Below are 27,904 nucleotides of genomic sequence, written 5' to 3'. Positions count from 1 at the left end.
TTGTCTTTAGACATATAATATGTTGAAGACCAGAATAAAGAACATATGCACTCTCTTTAAGGGTAACTAGCCTGTGGATGTGGATGTGGGAAAGATCCAAGAAGGGTGATACATCTCCGTTACGTTGGTCATTGAAAGAAGAAAGGAGTAATGTGGATGCTGATGTGGAGATTGTTACAATAGTCAAGTCTGTAGACTCAAATACTGGCAAATGGCTGTTGAAAGACACCATTCCTTGCAGACAGCAATGGGGCAGAAGTTCAGTGATGAATGGGATGGTGGATTACAGCACTGAGGAACAAAGGGTAGATGAGTAGCAGATATTCTCTGTTTATTTATGTTTTTCTATAGCTAAGCCGAGCCATCCAGCATTAATACTTACTTTATTCAGCACTTAAATAGGCAGAAAGGTGCATAAAATAAGCACACAAAGCAGACAAATAGCAACCTCCCCCACACTTAGCCCTAAAAAGCACCGTTCATGGTTCTCCTGGAGCTTACAGCAGCTTTTAAGAAGGCACAGACCCATAACATACTTTATCGGAGTTGGGGGAAAAGGAGGAACAACAATACATTCTTACAATTCCTAAAACCACGGCAATTTAAAATCGCTTTAATAAATAATTTAAAATATGGTCTAAAATACATAGAAAAGTACACACAATATATCATAGATGAAGCTGAATGACCATCTCAAGGGCAGGGAGCCTGAGTCGCTTCTGGCTAGGCATCAATACATGAGAAAATCGGAAGCTAGCTATAGTCCCTGCCCTAAAGCGAAAGAACAGTGACAGCACCCACCACAACAAAGGTATTGTGAGGTGCAATACTATATTTTCAAATTCTGGAAGTCGCAATATGCTGTTACAATATTCTTATGGAGTTCATTCTCAAGTCTCTAAGAGTGACAGAGATCTACAAACTATTCCTTAACCTTCATTGTATCAGATTTCCTGATTGTGAGTGGGGATTCAAACAGGGCTAGTAGGTTCAGTGTATCACAGGCTTTATGTATATAGGCCAACCACAGGAATGAAAGACTTTTATCTAAATTCAGGCAGTCCTTGATAATTTCCCTATTCCTGTTTGCCTTGGGTTATGACCCTTCCTGACCCACAATAAAAGGGGTGTCGATTTGACTAGATCTTTGACTTTAGTATATGTAAGCTTGACAATATAGTTTGAACTTGTCGGGGCAAATACAAAAATTTCCTGCAGATGTGGATTTCCTCTATCTGAAGTGTATCGGTATTATTGAAACCCCAGACCCCTCCCCCATAAAGAGCTGCAGAGACACACTGAGCTTTGTCGGTGTTAAGGGTAGAGGAAGCTGTGCCCATTCCTGCCCCAAATGTAAGTTAAAAATTGATCCAGCTGCTCTGCTAAGCTTTAAACAATAGTTTCTAATGTGCTTGTGCCATGTCCCTGCACTGCAAAAGGTGATCACCAAGTAATTGAAACCATTGACACCTCCTAAGGGGTTCCCCTTAACCGTAACCTTAGACAAATTTTCTTACCTGGCCCGCAAGCCAAAATATGCGATTTGCTATAATTTTTGACCAGGTTCACTACACTCATATAGGATACAAAAGAATTCAGCAATAATAGTAAGGCTCCTAAGGTCTGTGCCATGAGTACTGTGTAAGAGTGGCATGATAGTCCAAAGTGACCAAGATTTGGGAGGTTGCCTACCTAATGCATTGTTAAAAGTATTTGTTAGCAATGGGCCCCACAGCTCAATGTAATACATAATTAGGTCCATCAGGACCCCACCTGGGCACAGGGTTTACCACTGGTGCTTTGTCTAATGGCCAGATGAACTTTGTGGAGAGTGATTTCCAAAGACAGTTAGTCTACTAGTTTAGCCCTTAGCAGCCCATTAAGGTTCACATCATCCCTTAAGTCAGTCAATCATTTTGTCATGTTAAAGGGAGTTGATCAGTCAGTTATTCAAATGGGGTTTGCATAGCTCTGATAATAACCTGCAAGGGTATCCAGATGCTCAGGTTTCTGCTTCTCAGGTGGAATCAGTTGAACAACTTGGTCTTAAATTCTTTTCTGGCTTCCTGCAGGGTGGGTGAGGTCCAGAGGTCGAGAGGGAGTCTGCTCCAGGCCTTTGCACCAAGGTAGTAGAATGTCCACCACTCTTGCTTTGGAAGATGCAGGGGTATGGGTGACAGAGAGGAACAGGGAAGCAGAGCGCAGGTGTCTAGAGAGTTGGTGGAAGCTCAGGTGTGGTTGATGTATGCTGGTCCTGGATTGTGCAGGGCTTTGTGGGAGTGGGTAAGCATCTTGAATTGGCACCTCTGGTAAATGGGGTGATGTGGACCTGCCTGTAGAGGTCGAAGATGAGTCTGCCCACTGAGTTCTGTATGGTCTGCAATCTCTCCTGTAAGTGTGTGGTGATACCTGCATGGAGAGTTTCTGTAGTCCAGGCGGCTAGTGATGAGGGTTCGGATAACGGTGCATCTGGTGCTGAAGGGAGACATTTAGAATTCTTCTGAAGCATGTGGAGAATGAGGATGCAGGTTGATGATACTGCACTGATTTGAGTTCTCATGGTGCGTTTGCTGTCCAGAATGATGCAGAGGTTCTGGAAGTTGTGTGTTGGTGTGGTTGAGGGTTCCAGTTCAGCAGTCCACCAGTAGTTGTTTCAGGGGGAGGTGTTGTTTTTTCCGAAGATTAGTACCTCCATTTTGTCACTGTTAAGTTTAAGGCAGTTGTTTTGCATCCAGTGTGCGATGCTGGTCATGCAAAAGTGGAACTTGGCCTTCGTGGTAGATAGATCTGTAGATAGAGAGCGGATAAGGGGAAAGACATCTGTGTATGATATGATGTTGGGTGAATGGGTGCTGATGATGTTGGCCGGGGGGGTCATATAGGTGTTGAATAGGGTGGGGCTGAGGGATAAACCTTGAGGGAAGCTACAGATAACGTTCTTGGGATCTGAGGTGTAAGGTTTACGGCAGACTCTCTGGGTTCTTCTGGTGAGGAAGGATGTGATACAATTGAGAGCATCCTCTTTTATCCTGATTGGATGGAGCCTCTTGATCAGGCTGTGGTGGGACACAGTGTTGAAAGCTGCTAAGAGGTTGAGGAGGATCAGAGTGGTGCTTTCTTCTTGGTCATGGTTGCTGAGAAGGAATGTGATGAATATATAGGTATTGTTATCAAATAGAAGGGAGAAAATGGAGGGAACATGTGGGACCTATTAAAGTGCCAAGAGCAATACCCTGTGGTAGAAGTTTGGAGATGTCTCTGGGTTTTGATAAGATTCATGTAAGAGGTTGAAAGAGAACCATGAGGGAGCAGTGCAATTGATGCTAATTGAGAATGGAGTTTGAAGTACCCAGGATTAATCTCCTAGTCCCCGAGATACAGAATCAAGAAACAGTGAAAATTAGTGAGTGGTTGTCTCAGGGCAAAGAGAGAAAGATTTTAATTTTGGGGAAAGAGCAGCCTCCAGTGACTGCTATTTGGAGAAGATGTGGTTGTAGTAGAATCGTCTCTGACTTTTCAAGGTATGAAAAAAATCTATATTATAGTTGGGCCCCCCGTTTTATGGTATTTTTTTTGGGACATTTCTGTTTGTATTTATCCATATTTCTTTTTTACTAATTCTATATGTATTTATCCATATTTATTTTAGATTTTGTGGAAAAATTAAGCTGAAATTTGTATATTTTCACAATTATTTAACCAATAAATATGCACTCATGCTTGAGGGCATGCCAGGTTTTAATGCTGTGAACACCTGCAGAAGATAAATCAATTCATGTATATGAAAATATGTACATTTCAGTATCAACCTTGTCCATATCTACTGCTGTTAAAACCTCTTTACTAAAATTCCTTTCTTTTTAACCCTCTTTCTTATCAATCCACACAGCTATTGGCCTGGCAGACATGACAGACAGTATTTAGAATTAATCAAAAAGCAACCCAATTTCCGTTTTTATCCACATTTAAAAATAAATCCAGACAAGAAAGTAACATGTTTCTCTCTGTATTTATCTGTAAAAATCAGTAGAAACAGAAAACAGGGAGCATTCGTGATAGTTCTAACTCATGGTCAGCAGACTTCTATGTACCTTCCATTGTACCATCTAGACAATGAACAAACAAGGAGATTCATTGGTTTGTATTGAATCGGAAAGGAAGTGAAATGTGGATGACAAGACTGGAATATAGGATCCAAAACTGAAACTAGATGGCGGCAAACATGATATTAGTTTTTACTTTGCACTGTGTGCTTGTAACTGGCAACCTTAAGATCAAAGAGTTCAATGTACTCTGCCAAGTCGAATATGATAAAAGTGCTTAATTAATTCGAAAATAATGTTTACTTTGGTGTGATTAGATCAGCTTAACCAGGCTGCATAATACATTTACTAGGATTGTTCTCTCTCTGCACTGATGATTTTTTAGAAGATGCACCTATACGTTTCCTACGTGCATGTTATTTCCTTCTTTATTTTCCCTTTTCATAAAGCAGTTGAAATGTGATTCAGTTCATGGTGTTATTTTCTTGTACTGTATTTTGCTATGTGCTTCTGAGGAAGCCATGACAGAGGTGTTCTTTTTTAATGTTGCAGTAATCAAGGCTGTTGCGTACTGCAATCACAATTGTATTTCTATTCATTTTAAAAGGTTTATGTTTGCCTTTCTTCTATGTACAATGTAAATTCCCTTGTTTGTAGAGTTAAGGGGATCATTATCTATTAATAATTTAGGTGGTCCCTGACCTAGCATGTTTTATGTAATTCAAATTCAGCGATTTTGAGTGGTTAGTGTCATGTAATCTTTATTAGCTCAGACTTGAGATACCATTCTCTCTAGAGCAATGTAATGCTAATGCCTATACTACAGACAGAAACCTTTTTCCAGAGTATATGCCTTTACATTGCGTTTTACAAGTAAAAGTATTCTTCCAAGGAAGTTCATATACAGTCTCAGGTGCAATTGACATCCCCCAGTTTGAAAGAGGTGTTATGGACTATTAATCTGGCTTTTGTCATTGAAATATACAGACCTGTCCTATCCTTCCTATGTTTCTTTCATAATACCAGATTTTGCCAGAGGCAGTTCTAAGTCTGGTACTAGCTGGTTTGCTTGAAGTATTCTCACCCAACAACAGATTTGATCTAGTATTTAAAGGTAAACTCATATGTTTGCAATCTCTGCTTCTGAATTCGTTTGAGGGTCGGGAACCCACTAGATGATAAATCTGATACCTGTTTATGGGGGGCTTTCTGATGCCTTTTTCTACCAAGAGATGGAAGTCCTAGGGTTGCTACCGCCCGGACACCTCATCTGAGGTAGCTGTGCGCTTTAGAAATCATTATTCATTGATTCACCTCACATTATGCTCGAAAAGTTATTTTCTTCTTCTCTGGAGCTGTTATATGTACCTTTTCTCAAATGTGTGCCATGCGTTCCTTAGACTTGCTAGAGTGTCAAACCTTTTGCTAATTCCCATGAAGTCAGACTCTATGACAGTCTGGTTTGTTTTCATGCTTAAAAGACTTTTCTACCTTCAGACTGAGCAGCTCCCAAGTTGGACTATTATCTAACTATATAATTAGACCTTTGCTTTTGAACTAACAGCCTCAATGTTAAGACTATCTATGATGTACCCCTTTGTCTTGACTTTTTAACTGAGTAGATTTATGCTTGTTCATTACTAAAATATACTTACTTCCCTTATGTTATGACCTATTCCAAAAGTCTTCATTTTTATGCATACGCAGTGCTGTTTCAAATATGACTATATACTCTTCGCCTTGCTTAATGATTCTTAACTTTGAAAAAATCTTTACTGTGTTTGACTTTGAATATTGTCCTGCAAAGGTTTCCTTTATAATACTAGATACCCTGTCCTGGGTGATCTACACAGGCCCTATCCTTCTTATCTTCCGTTTGAAATTACTGTTGCAAAATGCTGACATAAATTTGTCACTCTCCACTATCAAAACAATATGGAGCAGAGCTGTTCACCATTGGTCTACATAGAGCCGATTAATGCCAGATTTTCAGAATAGCCACTGACTTTGTAAATTACTTCCATTTAGATTTAATGCGTGGACACCTACTCCTTGTGGATTCCTACAAAGTTTGAGATGACACATCCCTATAGTGCCAATAGTGGTCTCTTGTAATGTAAAATATGTCACTGTACCAAAGTATTACATTCTAGACAGTAAGGGGCAGATTTATGTCGGACTTGCGCTACGTTTACGCTGCCGTTGCGTGGCGCAACGGCGCGGAAACGTGGCGCATCCCTGCGACCTATTTACAACGTGACGCATCTAGGCAGATGCGTCACGTTGTAAAGCCCTGCGCCACATGGAACCTGCGTCAGGTTTCATGTGGGCGTTCTGTCGCAGGGTGGGCGTTCCCTCGTAGGAAAGCCCCGTAAAACTGATGCAGTGAAATCTACAAGATTTCACTGAGTCAGTTTTACGACGCTGCTGCGTCAAATCCTTACGCCTGCTTGAAGCAGGCATAAGGAGTGATGCACCACGTTATGTATGGGTGGCCTCTGTACATTGCAGGAGTTGCGTCGCACTTGCAACACTACTCCAGCAATGCGCCGCCCGTACACCACAAGATGCGTCACGCATCTGCCCTTCCTTGCACCATGGTGCGCCGCATTGTAAATGCGGCGCATCTGTGGTACCGCAAGGAGGGAATTGAGTGGCGCATCAGTTCTGGCGCATCCCTGCTGATTTGCAGAGATGCGCCAGAACTCATAAATCTGCCCCTAAGTGTTTACCATTGTAATCCAAAAGCACAGTCTAGACACAGTAGCCATTATGGATGTGCCCCTAAACATCTATGTATATCTAGATATACATAGATGCAACAGAAAAGCCAAATCACCCATTCTAAGACACATCTATGCACATCTTATTGCACAACCTGATTTTCATGTTATATGACGGTGGAAAGTAGCATCTCAAAATGCTCAGGTGTTCTTTAGGTAACTGTAAACAATAATACAGATATATATAGGAGATGTGAAGACGCAATTATTAGCATTTTTGAACCTGGTTTGTAATATAAGAACCATTTTACTTTCTACCCGTCAGTCATATGTGCAGTAACTATACAAGGTGGCTTAATGTTTCAGAGATGCCATTCAGTGCTTGATAAAGGTTACAAGGGACACCCCAAGATTGGCACATCATTGACATTGTGATTTTAACACTCTCATTACCAGCTTTCTACAAATGCCACGGACTTGGTCCCTGGCACAAGGAAGGAAGCTGCTGGGGTTCTAAGGTTTGGGCAGTGGGCAAGAATGACTACCTCTTGGCTATCTCTTAGGGTGTCCTCGCAGCTTCCATTTTTCTGCGGTGTTGCTATCATATTGACAAAGAGTAGACAACATTTCACAAGACAGGAAAATATTCATGAAGTAATGCTTTCACTGTACATTCTTAGCAGCATCAGGATACCTTCGGCAACTAACAAAACATAATACAGCACTACATATCTGAAATAAAGCTGAGCTTGTAAGATTTTACTTAGGAATTTGTAAATTGTAGCTGAGCACATACGTCTCTGTTTTATAATATTAGACTGTTCATACAATTGGAATGTATTAACCCTTATGTTAAATGCTGTTTTTGGCATTTAGGCTATATTGGGCATACAGTGGCAAGAAATCTGCCTATGTGCATCTATTTGTACATATGAAGCTGTATCTTGCACTTTATGACTGCTCCTGAACAATAACAATTCCACTTGCAAGGGCTATAGAAAAGTTAATTGCATTAGAAATTGTATTAGAAACTCGATTTAGAGTTTGGCAGACAGGGTACTCCTTCACAAATGTGTCAGAGCACGCTATCTACCCAATCATTATTCCTCCCACCTCATATTCTGATGGGTGGACCAACAATGGCATCTCCGTTGCCTCCTTGGCTGAAAAGTACCTGCGACAGTTCAACAGAGGACATGAAAGGACACCAGACTACACACCCTAATTAAGGTGGCTGTTTGAATGCCTTTTTTTTGTTACCTCGCCACCAGAAAAAGACGCCCAGAAAATTATCGCTATGTGGGGGTCATTTGTTTTTGTATTTTTCTGAAACAAATTCCCATAGTTTGTTTCAGAAAAACAAAGGGGCAGATTTACAAGCCCCTTGCGACATCTTTACGACACCGTTCCGTCACTTCTGTGATGCAGCGTCGTCGTAAACAATGCGCCACTATGCAACATATTTACAACATGACGTATCTTGTTAGATGCGTCGCGTTGTAAAGCCCTGCGCTACATTATACCTGCGTCAGGTATAATGTACTCAGGGTAGGTGTTACATCACAAGGAAGCCCTGTAAAAGTGACGCAGTGAAATCTACAAGATTTCACTGAGTCACTTTTACGTCCCGCTGCGTCAAAACTGTACGCCTACTTGTAGCAGGCGTAAGGAGTGACGCAGCACAGCAAGTATAGGCCGCCCCTGAACAGTGCTGGAGATGCGTCACGCTTGCGGCACGACTCCAGCACTGTGTCACCTATATGCTGACACATGCGTCGCGCATCTGTCTATTCTTGTGCCACGGAGCGCCGCATTGTAAATGCGGTGCATCCATGGTGGCGTAAGGGATTTCTAACGTCACGCAAAATAACTGGTGCATCCCTGCTGATATGTAGGGATACACCGGTTATTGTAAATCTGCCCCTACATCTTTTGACAGGTGTGATGAACAGGCATCAAAACTGACGGGAGACATCAACCAAACCTTTGGTACTTTGAAAGGAAACTCTGGGACAACCGTCCCTTTGAATGTACAGAGAGGAGGCTGGGCTGGTAGTCATTCTAAATAATGACTGATTGTAGTCCATTAGGATGGCAGATGCCAGATCCCTTATGGCCTTGGCAAAGTACCACCCATCAAACTATAAATCAGGCAATAACAATTGATAATGGCACAACAGCATACAAAATTTAAGTAAAAGGTTTGCGCCTCCATACATACACATTGCCTTCCAGGGTGCAAAGTTCTTTCATGAGTGGAGTCCAGTCAAATGCATCTGGCTCCTTCCGTAGCCATTTCTTGTATTCTGCAACATTGGCCTCATTGTTGGTTGCCAGGTAGATCTCGTCAAAGTGTTCACAAGCTGGCATGACTTGCAAGAATGTCGCACCAAACGATAAGCTAATCAGGATTTTCCCTTTTATGCCACCTGTTATCAGACAAAAGGACATCATCATTAATTAGCAGGCACAATGCGAAGAGTGATGCCTCTTGTGAGTTCTGCAGTTTTTGCACCCTGATTTAAAAGATATGTGAGTATATGAACAATCTGTTGCGTATTGTCTTCAGTGCATGCCATGTATCTTCAGCTCAGCCTTTAGGAATTTTTATGTAGGTAAACAGTTTTTTTATGTTACCTGCAGGTGACTGTCTGGTGAAAGGAGACTCGGGGATAATGCACTGTTTAATACAGCAATATATGCTATGCACCTCCTGCACCCAGCCTGAAACCTGCCTAGAGGGAGATAGCATTAATATAACACTTGCAGCAAGAATGATTTCCACATCTGTCCTGTTCAACGTCTTATTCTCCTCTGGCCTAAATGTATATCACTAGTGATGTCTCTATACCTAACAACTGAGCAAGAGGTGCAAGGAGATCAAGTTAAAAAAAGCTCATAGTTTTAGAACTCACTGAGCACAAGGCAACACAAAGCAACAACATCTAATCAGGCTTGATAGACATGTTTCTTCATTTAGCTGCATTGAACCAGCCCCACGTTATCAGTATGCTTGCCACAGTTTCAAGTTAGCTTCATCACCTTGCACTGCACCTGCCCTTCCGTCTGATGATGACAACTGCTGCAGCATACTCTGAGTATTACAACTAACCTTGGGCGTAGTACTACGCTACGCTCGCAGAGCGTGCATAGTTTGCGTTACTACGCGAATTGCAAGTAGCACAGTACAAAAACGCATGGCGGGCATTTTTTGCTTGCTCACGGTCCTCCACGTCAAGTTGGTGACCGTGAGCGACCAAAATCAACATCCCAGCAAGACTTTTTCCTCGTTTGCCATCAGCAACATCAAGTCGCTGATAGGGAGCATGGAAAATAAACCTCCCGGCAAGATTCTCAACGCTGGGCAAAAGGTTAAAATTCAGGACAAAAATTCAAGACAAAAGGAAGAGATGACGTATCTCATCTGTTTATCAATGCATTTATTTACTATTCTTTTGTATTGCACTACTTAATCACTGTTCTGTGTATGAGATAGCCTCTATGTGTACTACATTCAGATGTTGTATTATGTACTTGTTCAATAGTAAATTAAAGCCCTTGAGCACAGTGTCAAGAGCATCACTCCTACCCAAATATACCGATTCATTCTCGAAAAGAAAACAACAGCAACATTTTCAATATGGATGTCAAACAGTTTGGAAAACATTAAGGTAAGTGACTTTTTCACCTTCTGCTATGTTAGGCAAGCTGAACAAACACATCTGGCTCACCAGACCCTCCACTAAATGTCAAACCTAAAGGAAATGTATGAGGCAGAGCAGATGGTGTGGGTGACACTCTCAAACTATGGGGTAATTTTCCTCCGCCTGCATCCCATTTCCCCTCGCCAAATTACGATGGCGGGGGGGACCCCGACGGACGGAAAGACCGTCCGCCGGTTTTCCGCCGGTCGACGATTCGACCGGGTGGAAAGGGGGCTGTATATTGTGGCGTTGTCTGCAAGACAACGCCATCCATATTGCAAATCAGGCGGAGATGTGCCTTCCCATTTCGGGCCCGCAGGGTAATGGGGGTGGGGGTGCACATGGGGGGTACCTATGGTAACCCCCTGCATTTGCATGCACAACTGCCACGTTGTGCATGTAAATGCACAAGGTGCAGCCACAGCATTGTGGTGGGCTGTGCTGTGTGCAACGCCCACCACAATGTTGTGGATGGGGATGCAGCCGCCACCATGGCGGTGGCATCCTAATTGCCGGTGCAGGACCTCCACACCACTGGCAGCCTGTCCCAGCATCGCTAGGGTGGCGGGTGGATAAAAGTCCACCGACCATCCTAATAGGCCCCTAAATGTCAGGATGTGAGGTTCACACAACTTGTCTGTAGTCTCACTGCATAAGAAAGGCCGGACTGCTGCATTAGAGTGTGTGTCAGGGACTCTATATTTATCTCAGATCTGGGATCTCGAACACCATAGAAAGAATTAAAGAGCAGAACGAAGTCAAAATCAGATTGAAGATACAGCAAACTGTTTCAAAGGGTAACTGATAAGAACTGAATAAATAAGAAAGAGAGGTACAAGGCAGGACAATTCTAAAAATCAGATAGGTGTTCCATAAGTACCAGAACGTATTGCGTACCTGGGGTGTTGTCTCAGTAGAGAGGCCAGAAACAGCAGAGGCACTGTAATGTATGTAATGTAATGTAATGTGCACTTATATAGCACGGCTGTCACCCAAAGGGTATCCTGTCCAGTGGTTAAATTACAAGCACCCTCCCTCCCTGGCACACTAAGCTGGTGTGATGGTCCATTGGCAGTGCTCATGGAGGGCGGGTAGGGACCAGCTCCTTGAAATGTTGGGCTCTGGGAAATTCACCACTCTGTCCATGTCTTACAATGGCGCTTCAGTCGAGCCAGGCCTAAACCAGTGGTTTGGCTCATCCCTAGGTGCCAAAGAGCATGCAGAATCCTTCAAACTACTTGGAATACAAATTAAACAACAACACCTGATAAAGACTTTACAATGTAGAAAGTCATTCTTTAACACAGTGGAAGTGTTTCAATTTAGTATATTAGATTGCATTGCATTAACATTTATTTGAATTGGTCCATGACATTTAAAACAGTTATTAAATCCGTCCCCCTCCCCCCTGAAAAGTCATGAGTGAAGGAAGTGTGCAAACTGTCACATGTCACTTCTGCTATGGTCAATATTATTTTATGGATGGAGGAACATTACAGTTTATTGAAGTATATACAAGTGAAGTTTTTAAACTGGATCCCTCTTGAATTGAATTACTTAACCCCTTCCACACTGATGACGAGCTGGGCTCGTCATGGCGTAGCCTCCTCGCACGCTGATGACGAGCCCAGCTCGTCACGGAAAGTGCGATTTAGAAAATCTCAGCGAGCGAGCGGAATTCCGCTAGCGCGCATGAGGTTAAATGTGCTCTCAAATGGCACTAATAAGTAAACTAGACACATGAAGTTACTTGATTTCCCTTAAACCGCACAATTCAGTCTTGGCGTTAAGCTGGGATTTCAATCCAGGTTTCCTAAACACATAGTGCAATTAAGCATTTGACTAGATTACTTTCTTTTTTGCTATCCCCTTAAGCACCAGAGGGCAGCGTTTTTGTACAATTAAGTCAGATGAATAGTACACTGTGTTAAGTAAATAAAGATTGATTTTTTAAAAATTTTTATTGAGCAGAGCATTAGGTTCATGATACATTATATACTTAAAATCATTATTAAAACCAGTTACAAAGAAAAAACAACCAGACAGCCTTTTCGCTAAATCAGCTATTCCTATAGTCATTCACGAAACAAAGTGCATAGTGCAAAGTTTTCTTGTTACATAGCAGCAGTAAGAGAAAAAATAAAAATAAATTCCTACTACGCCTAAAGTGCAATATCAATAAAGTGCTAGTGCCATCTTATCACCAAATTCCATCATAGCTACCATCTTTAAAACATGGGAACAAATTACTATAATGGCTCATTATATTATTGACCTAAATACAAAATACGTGAACCTATCAAATGCACAAACTGAAAAGTGCTGAAGCCACTAAAGTGCAATACAATAAAGTGCAAATGCCTCTTAATAAAAAGCTGGTATATTGATTTACCACTTCAAGTGCTATGATCGCTCTTTAAACTTCTCTAATTCATTAAAAACCTTCATTTTTTTCAATTTTTTTAATAGCGCCTACCCTCCTAGTGCAGGCATCTTCAAATGAGCGGGTCCTTTTCATTTTATTGAACCATTTCAGATGAGAAGGGGCTTCCCTAGATTTCTAATTTGGCAGAATTAGGGAGCGAGCCACCGAACTTGAAATAAATATAAAAGCTCTTTCAGGTTCGGATTGCATCGTTTCCCCTCTGCAGATTCCGAACAAAGCGGCTTCGGCCTCAAGCGGAATACTCTTCCCGATTGCTTGCTTGATATCCCCAAAAACTGTCTCCCAAAAAATCCTAAGGCCTGAACATTTGTTTTCAGCACCCGGAAATCTTTTATTTAAGGTGGTTGGAGTTAGGTAAGAGAGCCATCGCGATAGGAAGGCCATCTTTTTATGATTGGCAGCACGTAATGATTTACTTCCTAAGTGGCAGATGGACTCCCACTCCATCCCCGTCAGCCTTCATCTGGTCTCTAGAGTTATCTTCTCCAGATGATTATTTATCACAGGGACTTGTCCCAATTCATGCAGCAGCCTATACCAGTTTCCCACCCCTCTGATATAGGCCCCATAAAGGTCTACCACCAATTGATTAGGGGAATCAAGCATACCACTAGTATTTTTTAATAAACAAACAATGGGTAGATATTCAAGAAACGTCGGTTTCCAGTGGCTCTCCACCCTTGCCAATACTTCTTGCCAGGAAATTGGCCTGTTTTGTATTATGAAATGCCTTAACTCAGAAAGTCCACCGCCTTCCCAAGTATTTATATGCCTTAATTGCAGCTGGAGACCAAGACTGGTACATTTTTTGATTTTTGAATACTGGAGACCCGACTAGAAAATCTTTTTGAAAAAGGACTGAAGTCTAAAAAGATAATCTTTTTAAAGTTTTATAACGTGTTTTTTTGGAAGTTTAGAAGTTTTTAAAAACACTTGAGTTAGTGATCCAATTTCTTGTTTCATTTTGTCCATAAAAAAGCTGTCTCTGATGGAGTTTGATCCTATCAAGCCGGACACTAAATCTAAAAAAGCAGCCTCCTAATAAGTTCTTTAATGCGGCTGCGCTAAACCCCCTTGATCTATTGATCTATTGGTAATTGAAGCACAATCAATTTGACCCTTGGAGCTTTCTTACCCCAAATAAATTGCCTGAATAAGGTATCGATTTCCTTGAAATATGATTGATTTATTTTTATCGGGACATTAGAAAGTAAACAAATTAGGAGCAGGAGTATGGACATTTTAATTAATGATACTCTACCCACTATAGATAAGGGGAGTAATGTCCATTGTTCCAACAGCTTCTTGATCTTGCTCTTCATTCTCAAATAGTTTAATTTGAATAATTGATGAAACTGAGTAGATACGTATATCCCGAAATACCATATAGGGTCAGTTTATGTTGCTTGTAGCTTCAGACAAGGTGGAAAAGAATTCAAATCGGCATTAAGGGCGAGAACCTCAGTTTTATTTGCATTCATTTTATAGCCGCCTATTTTTCAAACTCCGAAAACTCCCTCAGGACTGTTTCGAGATTCTCTCTATCTGGAGTCAGATACAAAATGATATCATCCGCAAATAATTTAAGCTTAGCCATGTAAGGGATCGGTGATTGGATAGCAGCATTATTCCTTATCTTTAAAACCAAAGGTTCAATAAAAACGGTAAAAAGTAAAGGTGAAAGTGGACAGCCCTGTCTGGTCCCGCAGTTTATTTTTATGGTTCCTGCACAGTTTAAATTTATTATAATCTTGGCTGTTGCCCCCTGGTAGATATTACGCAACACATCCACCACTTGGGCAGGAAACCCAAACCGACCAAGGGTAACAAACAGGGTTCTCCTGTTCTCAGCATCAACCATTACTATGCTTGCCCGAATACAGTTTATATTAATATAATCCAGAGCGTGTATTAAAAACTGGGTGTTAGCTGCCATTGATCTATGCGCAATAAAACCTGTTTGATCTCTGTGTGTTCCCTCCTGGACGGCCCGTAGAAAGCGTTCTGCCCATGCCTTCATCAAGAGTTTATAATCGGAATTCAAAAGACTGATAGGCCTATATGAATTCACGTCTTCCAGATTTTTATCTTTTTTAACAAAAGAAACAATTATTGCTTCTTTAAACATCACTGGAACCATGCCCCCCTCTTTAACAAAATTAAATAGATTTCACAAAGTGGTAGCGAGTTCCTTTATGAAGACTTTATAAAACTCAATGGGAAAACCATCCTGCCCACAAGCTTTTGCCCCGGCTGTTGTTTAATAGCTGATAAAATTTCAGTAATCTCCACTTTCCTTTCCAATTTGCCCATCCGATTCTCTGAAAGTTTTGGGACACTCATATTTTGAAGTATTCCTGAATGAACTTCAATTAAATACTCGGTATAATAAAAGTTTGTGAAATGTCGCTACTATCAACTACTTCTAGGCCAGTCCGAGGAGCTAGGATTTTCGATATTATAGCTGATTCTTGCTTTTTCCTGGTGGAATTTGCCAAGAATATGCCAATTACCTGGCTTTCCTCGTGGACCCTCTGTTGAAATATTTGTGAGTTACAAACTTCTTCTAAAATACAAAAAATCCTTTAACGCTATTCTTGCTTGCTCATATTTATTTGGGAGAAACTGGAGTTGGAGAGCATATTCCTAATCCACTTCAGATTGCAATTGAGCTATTTTACCCATCTGAGTGCTGGACTTGGCCGCCGTAAAATCTATTATCTGTCCACGGGCTGCTGCCTTAACCCCCCCCCCACACCGAGAAAGGGGCAGCGGTATTCTCGTTAATCTGAAAGTATTCCAGAATTCACTCTCTAAACCCTCTAACCCACTCCTCATTTTCCAAAAGGAGATGGTCCAGCTGCCACCTTGGACGTTCCCTGCTTTCTCCCCCAAGTAAAATCACCATCCCAACATATGCATGATCTGAAAAAGGATTCCATCCTATACCAGGATCTTGAATCCGAAGGGATCTGGAGTTAAGGTAAAAATCTATTTAAGACGCTGTCCGAAAACAGTGTGAATAGCAAGTATAAAATTCCTTATCTAAATAAGCTTCCCTCCATGAATCCACCATTTGATGCTCTTGTATAATGGCTCCCAATATTTGTTTTGTGTTTGGTAATAGTTGTTTTTTAATATTATTCAAGGTATCCTTTCTAATGTCCTGTATAAAATTAAAATCCCCACCAAATATCACCAGCCCAGAAGATCCTAACAATAAATCATTGATCTGCACCAAGGGTCCTGTATCATCAGAAATAGGGCCATATAGTTTATAAAATTTAACATTTTCCCCTGTAACTTAGTAACTACCCATAGCCACCTCCCATGAGTATCCCTATGGACTTCTTACAATTCCCAGGGAAGTTTACTTGAAAAATAATTTGCTACGCCTCTGACTGCAAGACCTGAACAGGCAAAAAACACTTTAGAAAATGCTTTGGGTAAAAAAAGTTTCGGAGAGTTAGATTTCAGATGTGTCTCTTGCAGAAACAGAACTTGGGGATTTAATGAAGATAGCCATCTAATATAAGCGCCATACTTCTTTTTGTTTAGTATTACGTTTATATTAGCTGATAGAATCTTACAATTACTGTTTTCCATAATTAACTATTCTTTGTATATTTTCCAAACCTTCTGCTCTTGTTCTTTTTTCTGCTGTGAAACTCCCCCTTCCCGCCCCAAAAAAAGAATAACTACCCACCCCTCAAAATGTGGAAATACCCCTATCGGACACGCTATCCACATTCCGACCCTCTCATCTAACATAATGGGTGTCATGAAATCACACCCTGAGAGTCCCCACTGATCCCGACCCCCCCAGCAAGAATATCACTATTAGTCAATTGACTTACAGGCCGGCGTGGCATATATTAGGGATAGAAGAAGCACATGTTCTACCAATTGTCAATCTAGCAGACAATTTCTCAACATATAATAAATCTATGTAAATAAAAATAATAACTCTGCTGGGCTGTAGATCCCCAGCAGTTTCATAAGACCACACTAAAGGGCATCCAGCCCAACTTGCATTCTAGAGGAGGGGATCCTTAAATATTGCTATTGGTAAATCTATCCGTATATGATTATTCAAGTACTAGATCCTACCGAGATCTCCTTCAAAAGAACTTGTGCTGAAAACATAAAAATGCTCCCTTTAACCAAGACCTTCAGTTTCGACTGCTGAGCAATTGATGCTTTTGTGCCATGACCTTTAAATAAATAAAGAATTTTACCAAATTATTTTCTCCTCCGCGCAGCAGCGACAGTCATGTCAGAAAATCTGCTGCATTTACTAGTTTCTGTCACAGAAAATTGTCTCTGCTGAAACGCTTTTGACAAGATTCTCTCCTTGATCCGTAAGTCAGCTAAATTTAGCAAGATAGTTCTAGGAATGGTAGAGTTGGGGAAGCGTTGTGCAGGAACTCGATGGGCTCTTGTAATAGTGCGGTGGCCCTCAAACTCTGGCAGTATATTCTGTTTAATAAATGAGTTCAAGCATTGGATAGGTTGGGAGCCTTCTATACCTTCGGGAACTCCAACAATCCTGAAGTTTGACCTCCGAGAATGATTCTCGAGTTCCTCCAATTTGCTCTCAAGAAATTTTTTCTTTTTTGCCACCTCTTTGGCCTCCCCCATAGCCATGTTCATTTGATCCTCGAATAAAGAAATTCCAGCTTCAGCCTCCTGTAATCTAATCGGGAACCCAGTCATTGTTTCTTCAATTTTCCCCAGTCTCATATGCAAGGCAGCGATCTCTATTTGCTGTGCTCTTTTAATTTCACGTATCTCTTCTAAAATTAAATTCATCATATCTCTGATGTTTAGCTTATACATCCCCTTGGTCTCTGAACTTTGGCAGGAATTTTCAAACAAAATATCGGTGTCAACACTCGTGCTTCCCACCTTAGGATCCAACTGTACCAATGGAATCGATGGGACCGATGGAACCTCTGGTGGTACTTATTTAAAATTGTGACTGTAGACTGTAGAAGGGGTTGTAATTACACCAGGTTCACCGGAGTCTCCATCGTGAACTCCCAGCTTTTATCAGCTGCATCTTGCACTAGAGAGGGATCCAGATTAGATATTACATTTTCCGCTACATTCCGGGAGGTTGAAAATATGAGGGGTGCTGCCAAAGCTTGTATTTGAGCTTGTACCTGAGTCTGTACTTGAGTCTGATACATCTGTTGCGTTGATCCCGAGTCTCTAGGAGTTTTAATACTGTTGAGACCAGTCCTGTGTCTGGCAAAGAGGCATTGGACGGCTTGGAGGCTGTGTCTAAAGTTAAAAAGGAGGATTGTGGGTGTGAAGATTTTGGGGGGAAGTTGCGGCTTCTAATAATTCTGGTGTGACCTTTACCTGATCGGCCCCTGATTCCACTAAATTAAACTGCCCTGCACATTGTAAGGAAATAGAGGTGGAGGGGAGCTCATCTTCTGAGCTCTCCAAGGTGGTATCAAGACCTGGGAGGTGGAATTATTCCCCCTATCCTTATCCTTGGTAGCCCTAAGTGCAGCTTTCTTTGCTTTAAGATGGGCCGCAATATCAGCTTTACTGGGCTTACTGACAGTACTTCCATCTTTCTGTGGTTTAACCATTTTCTCCCCTCACTCCTTATTATACAACCTGTTGAATTACTTTGTTGTTCTTTACCCCTACATGTCCTTGTGTTCTTCAATTTGCTTCAATTTGCTCAATTTTGCTCTTTACTGCTCTGTGTTACAATTGCACTCGCAAATAGCCCGTGCTTCCTCCCAAAATCTGCTCAGTCCCTCCTCACCTCCTTTTGCCATCTGGGTCCTCTAGCCTGAATCCTGTTTCTGTTTTTCCCCTCCCCGGGGCGTGCTTCTATCTCCAAACTTCACTTTCACCGCTGTCATCCTGCAAACAGCCACCAGGGAAGTAAACGGGCCTTATTCAGATCCAAATTGAGAGTACGCTCCAAGCTAATTGTACCGCCTACACCACTCCAGCTGCGCGAGTCCTCAGCCATTCCTCCTTGCTGCCAGCCCCAAGCCACCAAAGGCTGCAGCCGCTTGAAGATCATCACCGCCACGAAGTCAAAAGCGATCCTCGGCACTTCTCAACGTACTCCTCAGAAGTCGCACTTCGCCTAAATCCACATGAATCCCTGCATCAGCTTCTCCAGAGATGACACCCCATACTCGCCAGCCAGGTACATCCCACCATTACTGGGGGCGGGATTGTGGGTCACCTGCGGCTACACTGAGGCGTGGTACTTTGTAGCCATCAGGCTATTATCACTGACTTTCTTAGTGGTCAAAGGGCATTAACAAAAATATGTATATTGTCATCCTGAGTGCAATGGTGTTGTGGACAGTTAGCGTGGAGGTGGATTCAAAGGCTTAGCTACAAAGTACAAATTATTCTGTTACTATTTTTTTATGTTTTAATCTTTCACTATCAGGTAACTACATATCAAATAATGCACATCTTAAATAAGGAGTATATGCAAGTTAAACAAAATAAGAGGGAGATACAGTGGTTTATGCTATGAAACCTTTGATGGTTAATGTGCTCACTGTAGATGTGTTTGTGTGCAACCAGAAGCCTATAGAACCAAATTCTCTTTGGTTCAGCAGGGAAGAGTGACTTTTTCATTTTTAGTGCTAGGAGTTCCCTGCCCATCACAAAAAGCACTGTGAATGTGTAAGGCAATTATTTAAAATTTACATTACACATTTTATAAAATAGGCTGATATAAACCTAGGCTAAAATCCAAAAAGTGTGTTCAAAGTGCACATTTTAGTAATATGGAAATTGCACCTACTGCAAACTGTTTTACAACAATCCATTAAAAACATGTTATCCATAACTCAGCTTGGAACAACCCGCTATAATACCTCTCATAAAGAATAAATCTTTATCTCCTTGAAGACTAATGTGCCTCCATCAATTAAAGGCACCTTTGCAGGCTCCCAAGAAGCCTTTAAGTTAATAGATTACCAACCGCACAGATCTACATTTCTTTTTAGGCAGCCTGCACCCTCTCGAAAAGGCTTCTTTCTTGTGTATGTGTCTGCCCCTCCCTTGTGATATGAACACAGGAGACCTTCCACTTCAGACAAGGCATTTAAACTGTAACTTAGGTCTTTTAGCACAAAGGCTAAAATTATGGACAAATGCTGTCCTGAAATGTTTATCACTAACAACGGGAAATAGAGTTATTCACGGACTTACAGGTGGTCACCTCATAATCAATTCACATCCATTTGCCCTCCTCGATATTGAGTATATTTTTCCTAAATTTGGGGCCTCACTTACAAAAAATTGGAGTGGGGTCAGTGCTGCAAGTCCTTTTGCGGCACTGCCCTACACCAATTTGAAAGGGCAGGTCTGCAGTGGATGCATGAGATACAGTGCATACCTACCTTTTCTACCTGCGCCGGTGCACAATTTGGTGCCTAGCACCAATGCAGGAACCCTTGCACCGTGGTGCAAGGGTGTCTGCGTTGCTGGCAGGATTGTTTTTGTGCAGAAAGGGCACCTTCCTGCACAAAAACAATCCATGTAGACGTGTTACTCATTCTACGTGTGCTGCAGAATGCAGCACACATGAAAAGAGGAGAAAATGAGGAGTTATGAAAAAAAATCTCGTTGTTATGCCTGCTCTGGGGAGGCATAAGGTTTTGGCACTGCTCCAGATTTACATGATTTTGTAAATCTGGGGCAGTATAAAAATCCATGGGTGTTGCAGTGGAACACCCACTGCAATGCCCATGGAATGCCTCACTGATGCAGAGTCAGGCAAGGCAGCGCTTTGCACAGCCTTGCCCTACTCAATATCTATGAGGCCATATGAAGCCACGCAGAGTGGCTTTGCATCCTCTCATAGATAATATTGATTATTTCAGAAACTCTGTCCATCACCACCCCCTGTTGTTTAATTATTTTGTCCACCCTAAGCGTGGAAGGGTATACTCAGACGTGAGTCCCTTGCTCATTGCACCATCAGGATTCAAGCAAGCCGGGCCGAAGACGGCTGTAATGCCAGAAACCGGTCCCCGGAAGCTTGTTTCCTTCCCAGTGAAAGAATTGGCTTGGTAGTTTGGTCTGCCCTGTTCCCATGATGCACTGAGCCAGGGACAGACTAATTTACATATAGCCAGGTTCTGAGCTGGGATGGTGCAGTGAGCTAAAAAACGGTGTTGGATCAAGCCCTGATCTCTTGACTGGGTGAGAGTATTCTGCTTAATTCAGAAACTCTGTCCATCACCATCCCCTGTTGTTTAATTAGCAAGTCCTTTTGCGGCACTGCCCTACACAAATTTGAAAGGGCAGGTCTGCAGTGGATGCATGAGATACAGTGCATACCTACCTTTTCTACCTGCGCCGGTGCACAATTTGGTGCCTAGCACCAATGCAGGAACCCTTGCACCGTGGTTCAAGGGTGTCTGCGTTGCTGGCAGGATTGTTTTTGTGCAGAAAGGGCACCTTCCTGCCCAAAAACAATCCATGGAGACGTTTTACTCATTCTACGTGTGCTGCAGAATGCAGCACACATGAAAAGAGGAGAAAATGAGGAGTTATGAAAAAAAATCTCGTTGTTATGCCTGCTCTGGGGAGGCATAAGGTTTTGGCACTGCTCCAGGTTTACATGATTTTGTAAATCTGGGGCAGTATAAAAATCCATGGGTGTTGCAGTGGAACACCCACTGCAATGCCCATGGAATGCCTCACTGATGCAGAGTCAGGCAAGGCAGCGCTTTGCACAGCCTTGCCCTACTCAATATCTATGAGGCCATATGAAGCCACGCAGAGTGGCTTTGCATCACCTCATAGATAATATTGAAAGGCCTTTGCCACTGGAGCATTAAAGAAAGTGACGCTGTGCAGGCCTCTTGTAAATGAGGCGCTTGGTGTTTCTGGGTGCATCCTCTAGCCATATATGTCAGAGTTTATAGGATATACCACATGCGTAGACTTTTTTCCATTTCTCAATACTTGGAACTGCTGGCTCTTCTATTTTGGGGCAATGTCTTTTTTGGCAAGTACCAATCCATGTTTTAACAGAGCCTTTTTAGGTTTCGCCTACACAGCACTTGCACTGTGCTTGTGAAATCTAATGTATTTAATATATCTTATGAGGGGCTTAGATCCAGAGTTCAGTTTTTATTCACTTCTTATTTGTCCATTGGCTTGTCACATTAGTTTTCCTTCATTTCTATCGGTTGAGTATTGTATTTCCCGCATTTTTGTTGTGTTTCTCTTATTGGTATCCCTAAGCTAAATTACTGGGTAATGTGTCAAGGTCTATCTCCATACCGTTAGTATTGTTTCTAACATGCTTCAATATCCCACAGCTACAGCCCAGTGGTTAGTTTATTTCCCTTGCCACATAAGGTTCTTGTAGGGTGTCCGAATCCCAGTGGACCAGTTACAGGGTAAGTTATCTGCTGTTTTATTTTATTTTGCAATCTTTTTGTTCCTTGTGAAGATTGTGCTCAGCTTTAATACGTGCCTTTTAAACAACATTTTCAAAACTCATCTTTTGCAGAACCCACAACTGTAGATAGCGCTCAGACACCTTGCCCTGTTTGTGAACACAGACAGTTTTCCCCTCATGTGTTGTGTGCTCTGTGGGTGCTGCTCCACACAGCTGTCATTTAACCAGGGACAACAAATGACCAGGACTAGGAATTAAAAGCATTCCTGGGAAAGTTTCATGGAACTGTCACTCCTTTCCTTCCCTCGCATTATCTCTCTTTCCATCCTTCCATTATTTGCCTCTCTCTGTCTCTCTCTCCTCGCTCTCCTCGCTCTCTCTTTAAACCTAAAGAAGCTGGAACAAGCATTGGCAAAGCCAATTGGTTTTGCCTATGAGAAATCTATTATTGTTTCTGTGAAAGTTTTTTATCATGGATTATTTTTATTTAATTTTTTTTCCAAATGTTTCTGTATTCTTCCTTTACCCTTCATCTGACTCTACCCATTGCAGCATGTACCTACCCGTCTTCTCGCTACAGATCCTAGATCATTAATAGACTTATGGGACATTATGGACAATGTGCCAGCTCTGTGTGGGAATTTAGAACAAAGGTTGATTTGTTGCTTCAACTCCAATCCTTTAGTGATCAATTACTGGCCACAGATAGGGTTCAGTGGCAGTTTTTGGACTGGCCATCTATAGCTGCCAAGTTTCCCGGGTTCATGCTAAATGGGTATTATCAGTCTACGTTTGTTTTCTCAGAATGTTGGCACTTGTAGGCCTGTTTTCTAATAAAAATAAACAAGACTACAACCCCTAGAGTTCAAAGGCAAAAATTCTGGACTGGAGTCATAATAAAGTTGAACTTCCGTGGGCTGCAGGTGGAGATCTATAAATATTAGCTAGATTCTTATTTCATCACGTATCTCCACAAAAGATTTTATCATGGTTGAGCTTGCTATTATCGCTAAGATGTGGGATACCATGGTGGTCCCACTATTTAAAGTCTTTCGCAGCAGTCAGTGGCATAGTTACACCTTGTGCCGCCTATGACGGTCCCTTCGTTTGCCGCCTGTGGTGACCACATGTAAGAGCAAGGGCAGCTGGTGATTCCTGCATCGGCTGCAGTTAGGAGTGGGGGGTCATCTCAACATTTTTGCTGCTTTGGGCAGACCGCCCCCACACCCTCCTTGCTACATCACTGAGAGAAGTGACTTGGAGACATGAATTTCCCCCCCAGAGTAAAGTTTCATCAGTGATTTATCAGACTGCTCTATTTGTATCAATTAAATCTTCTAAGTTGTAAGTAGTACTCATGCAAAAGGTGTTTCATGGGGGCTGTTCTTGGGGGGTGTGCCACCATATATGTAGTGCAGTGAAGATACATCACTGACAATCCATAGTTCTTTTCTATATGTTGGAAATGATATCAGACCATACAACCAATCATTTATTACTAGCAAGTATGCCTTTATATACCAGGAAATGGGGTCAGCCTTGCTTACTGCTCCATCACAGGTGGATTCACATTTACTTATTGTTACTCAAGATGCAGCACTTTAGAAGTGTTTGTGAAAATCTTTGAAAGGTTAACTTGTGCACTTGAGTTCTTTTACCTGTCAAAACTCTTTATTATGTTTCTAGTAGAAAATGTAATATCTCAGTTGGATAAGAGTCTCACTAAAATATGGCAAACTCTACACTTGTATATGGTGAGGAAATCATTACTAATATATGTGCACATGCTCCGGAAAGTGTTTAATGGAACATCCAAATAAATGGTTTTGCTCGCGTGAAACATGAGCCTAACTATAACATCCTTGTAACTTTTGCTTTTTTCATTGAATTTCTAAGGTTTTTTAATTCAATTATCTAACTATAAAGTCCCTGAAACCTTTTTTATTATTTCCGTGAATTTCTAAAGTTTTTTAAAATGCTAACTGTAACGTCCCTGCAACCTTTGTTTTTTTCAGTGAATTTCTATGTTTTTTAACAATTACTCGCGTTAGCAGAGTGGTGGACAAAAGGGGCTGTGCCTTTGACCAGCTCTCAGGAGTACCAATGTGTAGAACTTACAGGATGTTCAGGAGGGCTTCTTGGCCCCCAGGGTCCCTCAGGAGTAAAGTGGACTTGATCCCCCAACCAGTAGTGCACCACAAGCTGTGTTTGCAGAGTGACGGAGAAAGAGGTTGTGGCCTCCGAAGACCACTTAACAATCCCTCTGTGTTGGACTTACTGGAGATAACAGGATGGGTATTTGGCAACAAAGACATCCTTGGAGCCAACTATCCCTCCTGTTAACTCCAATAAGTCCCACACAGCAGGATTGCTGAGACCTGATAGGGGGCGATGCCCCGGTTCGCCACCACTCCGCAAACGTGCCTCCTGGCACACTACTAGTAGGGAGATGAAGTCCCCTTGGCTATTGAGGGTCCTTGTTGACCAACTACCCCTCCTGTTACCACCAGAAAGTCCTACACAGTGGGTTTGCTAAGAAGTTTTTGGTGGCCATGCCCCCTTTCTCCACCACTCTACAAACACAACTCTTGGTGCACTACTAGTTGGGGTTTGAAGTCCCCTTGGTGCTTGAGGGCCCTTGAAAGCAACTGGCCCTCCTGTTACCTCCAGTAAGACCCGCACAGGTAGATTGCTGAGAAGTTGTCAAAGGCCACGCCACCTTTTTCCACCACTCTGCAAGTGCGCCTCCCGGCATGATACTCATTGGGGGAAGTAGTCTACTTTAGCCCTGAGGCCCTCAGGTGGCAAAGGGACCTCATCCCCACACCAGCAGTGCTCTGAGAGACATGTTTGCAGAGTGGTAGGGAAAAGGGGTATGGCCATTGACCACCTCTCAGCAATCCCACTGTGTGGCGCTTAGTCGAGGTAACATGAGGTCATGTTAGCTTCTAAGGGCCCTCAGCAGCGAAGGGAACTTCATCCCTCAACCAATATTGCACCAGGAGGTGTGTTTGCAAAGTAGTGGGGAACGGAGCAGATCTCAGCTGAGTTGTCAGCTTTTGTTGTTTTCTAATTGTTTGGGTTTTTTTTTCAAGGAAGGGGGCTATGTGTGTTCCTGGACCATTTTGGGGCCTAGGAACTCCATCCCCAAGGGCCTAAGCATTTTTAATTTTATTATCTGAGGAATATCTCAAAAACTACTGAACAGATTTACACCAGATTACAAGAAGCAGGCTTTCTAGACCAACATCTAGCTTTCTGACAAATTTGGTGCAATTCTGTTCAGCAGTTCGGGTTGTAGTCATGTTCAAAAAAAGAAAAATCCCCATTGACTTAACATGGGAAAAAAGTGATTTGGGACCGCCCCTTTTTATCAGCCCCTGCTTGATGGATCACTTGGCAACTTTCAACACAGCAGCTGAATCTAAAAGGTCTGAAAATTTCATGGAGATTCATCAAGCGGTGCCAAAATTATTGTCAAAACAAAAACGCTTTTCCTATGGAAACTTTCGTCCTAATTATAACTACCTACGGGCTCCCGTGCTTCATTTAATTGAGGTCCCCGGGTGGGCCAGGTCTCGGGTGGGGGTGGGCGGAATTTGCTTACCTGCGTTACGCAAATCTCTGCAAAACAGTAAAAAATCTCAGCAAACACTCAGAAATTCCGGGAACGCGCGAAATTGCTTGTTCGCGATTCTTTGAGAACACACATTTGAGAACGCGAACAAGCAAAACCTTTTGTGAAGTCGCGGAATGCAGAATTTTTTGGCAATTTTGCGTTTTCCGCGGTACGCAAAATTACCCAAATTCCGCAAGCGGAACGGAATTTACCGCCCAGGCCTAGTCCCGGGGGCAAATGCAACAAACATATGCAGGGGCCCACGGGGGCCCCAACAGCCCCAGGGAATGCCACCCCCGGGGCTTGCTTAACATTATGGGGCCCATTAGGATGGCGGGCGGGCATTCCATCCTATCGGAAATCGGGACTGCCCGCCCTAAGGGCGGGGGTCCCGCATGCACCATTAGGATGTGCCCGCCACAGTGGCGGGCACATCCTGTATTTATAGTATTGTGGCGGGCGGAGCTCTCTGTTCCGCCCGCCACAATAATAAAAATGCTGTGCATCATTTACATAATCAAAGCGGCAGGCACCGCGCAGTGCCTGCCGCTTTGATTATGCAAATGGAGGGGGGTACCACAGGTACCCCCCCGTGTGCCACCCCCCTTTGGCCTTCACTCTGGGGGCCCACAGGGGGCCCCCAGAGTGAACACCGCCTGCCTTTCCGTGGCGGCATTGCCGCCACGGAAAGGCATTGCACTCTTGCCATTGTAATATGGCTGGCGGTGTCTCATAGACACCGCCACCATATTATTCCTTTTCCGCCCCGGCCGCAAGGCAACCGGGGCGGAAAAGTGGCGGGCGGTGTTTCCCTCCGTTGCGGTCCCCCCCGCCATTGTAATATGGTGGGGGGAAAAGGGTGGCAGGCGGGCATTTCTGTCGGGCGGATTGCCACCGCCACCATGGCGGTGGCGATCCGCCCGACATCGTAATGGAGCCCTATGTGTGGGAGGACACTTGGCCTCCTGCAGCACCAGGGACCGCCACCCCGGGGCTTTTCTTAATTATTCACGGGGGAGCATGGCCCCGCCACTGCCTGGGTACCGCCACCACCTGGGGCTTTTTTTATTTATTTTTTTAAAACCTGTGTGGGGGCTCAAGCCCCCCCCCCCCCCCCCACATGCCCCAGGGACAGCCACCTCCCTGGGGCACTAAAATGTACATGCTGGGGTCTGTTACAGACCCCTGAGCCCGGGCGTCCGCCACTCACCAAGGCCGGCTCGTGATATACTGGAGATACCTGGTGGGCTAGTTGGAACTAAGAGACCTTCAGGATTTAAGGGGACTTAATCCCCCAACTTAAAACATGTTATGTGGTGCCTTCGCACAGTGGTGAAGGGAGGGGGTAATGCCTGATGTGACATGTGTGCAAACATGCCCTGTGGTGCGTTTTAAGTTGGGGAATTAATTCCCCTTCAATCCTGAGGGTCTCTGGGGGCCCACTAGCCCACCAGGTACCCCCGGTAAGCACTACAGGGCTGCATTGCAGAGAGGTGATCTGAGGCCAGACCATGCCCCTTTTTACACCCCCAACTTAGAATGAGCTAAGTGGCGTGTTTGCACAGTGGAAAGGCAGGGTGAGGGGCCTGATGTGACAAGTGTGCAAACGCGCTCTGTGGCGCGTTTTAAGTAGGGGGATTAAGTGCCCTTGTATCCTGAGGGTCCCTGGGGCAACTAACCCACCAGGTGCCTTCAGTAAGCACAACAGAGTTTCATTTCAGAGTGGTGAAAAAAAGGGGCATGGCCTAGGACCACCTCAATGCAGCTCTGTGGTGCTAACTGTAGGTACCTGGTGGGCTAGTTGGGCCCCAGGGACCCTGAGGATTCTTGCACTGGGTGCATTTGCACACTTGTCACATCAGGCACACCATCTCCTTTAATCCCTTTGTAAACTGGTCCTCTGGTGCATTGTAAGTTAGGGGATTAAGTCCCCTTCAAACCTGAGGGTCCCTTC

General features: G+C 43.1%; 1 protein-coding gene across 1 annotated transcript in view; it reads right to left on the bottom strand.

The window, feature by feature from the left end:
* Positions 1–27,904, bottom strand: part of LOC147731636 (indolethylamine N-methyltransferase-like) — an 81,346-nt gene that overhangs the window by 16,883 nt on the left and 36,559 nt on the right. Inside the window, exon 2 of the mRNA XM_086956781.1 lies at positions 8,988–9,195. Within this exon, the coding sequence (XP_086812907.1) occupies positions 8,988–9,195 (208 nt within the window). The remainder of the gene's footprint in view (positions 1–8,987; positions 9,196–27,904) is intronic.

Source organism: Lissotriton vulgaris, chromosome 2_1 (assembly GCF_964263255.1).
Source record: "Lissotriton vulgaris chromosome 2_1, aLisVul1.2, whole genome shotgun sequence".
Lineage (NCBI taxonomy): Eukaryota > Metazoa > Chordata > Amphibia > Caudata > Salamandridae > Lissotriton > Lissotriton vulgaris.
Note: the sequence above shows the minus strand (reverse complement) of the source record. Positions and strands in the feature narration are given on the sequence as shown.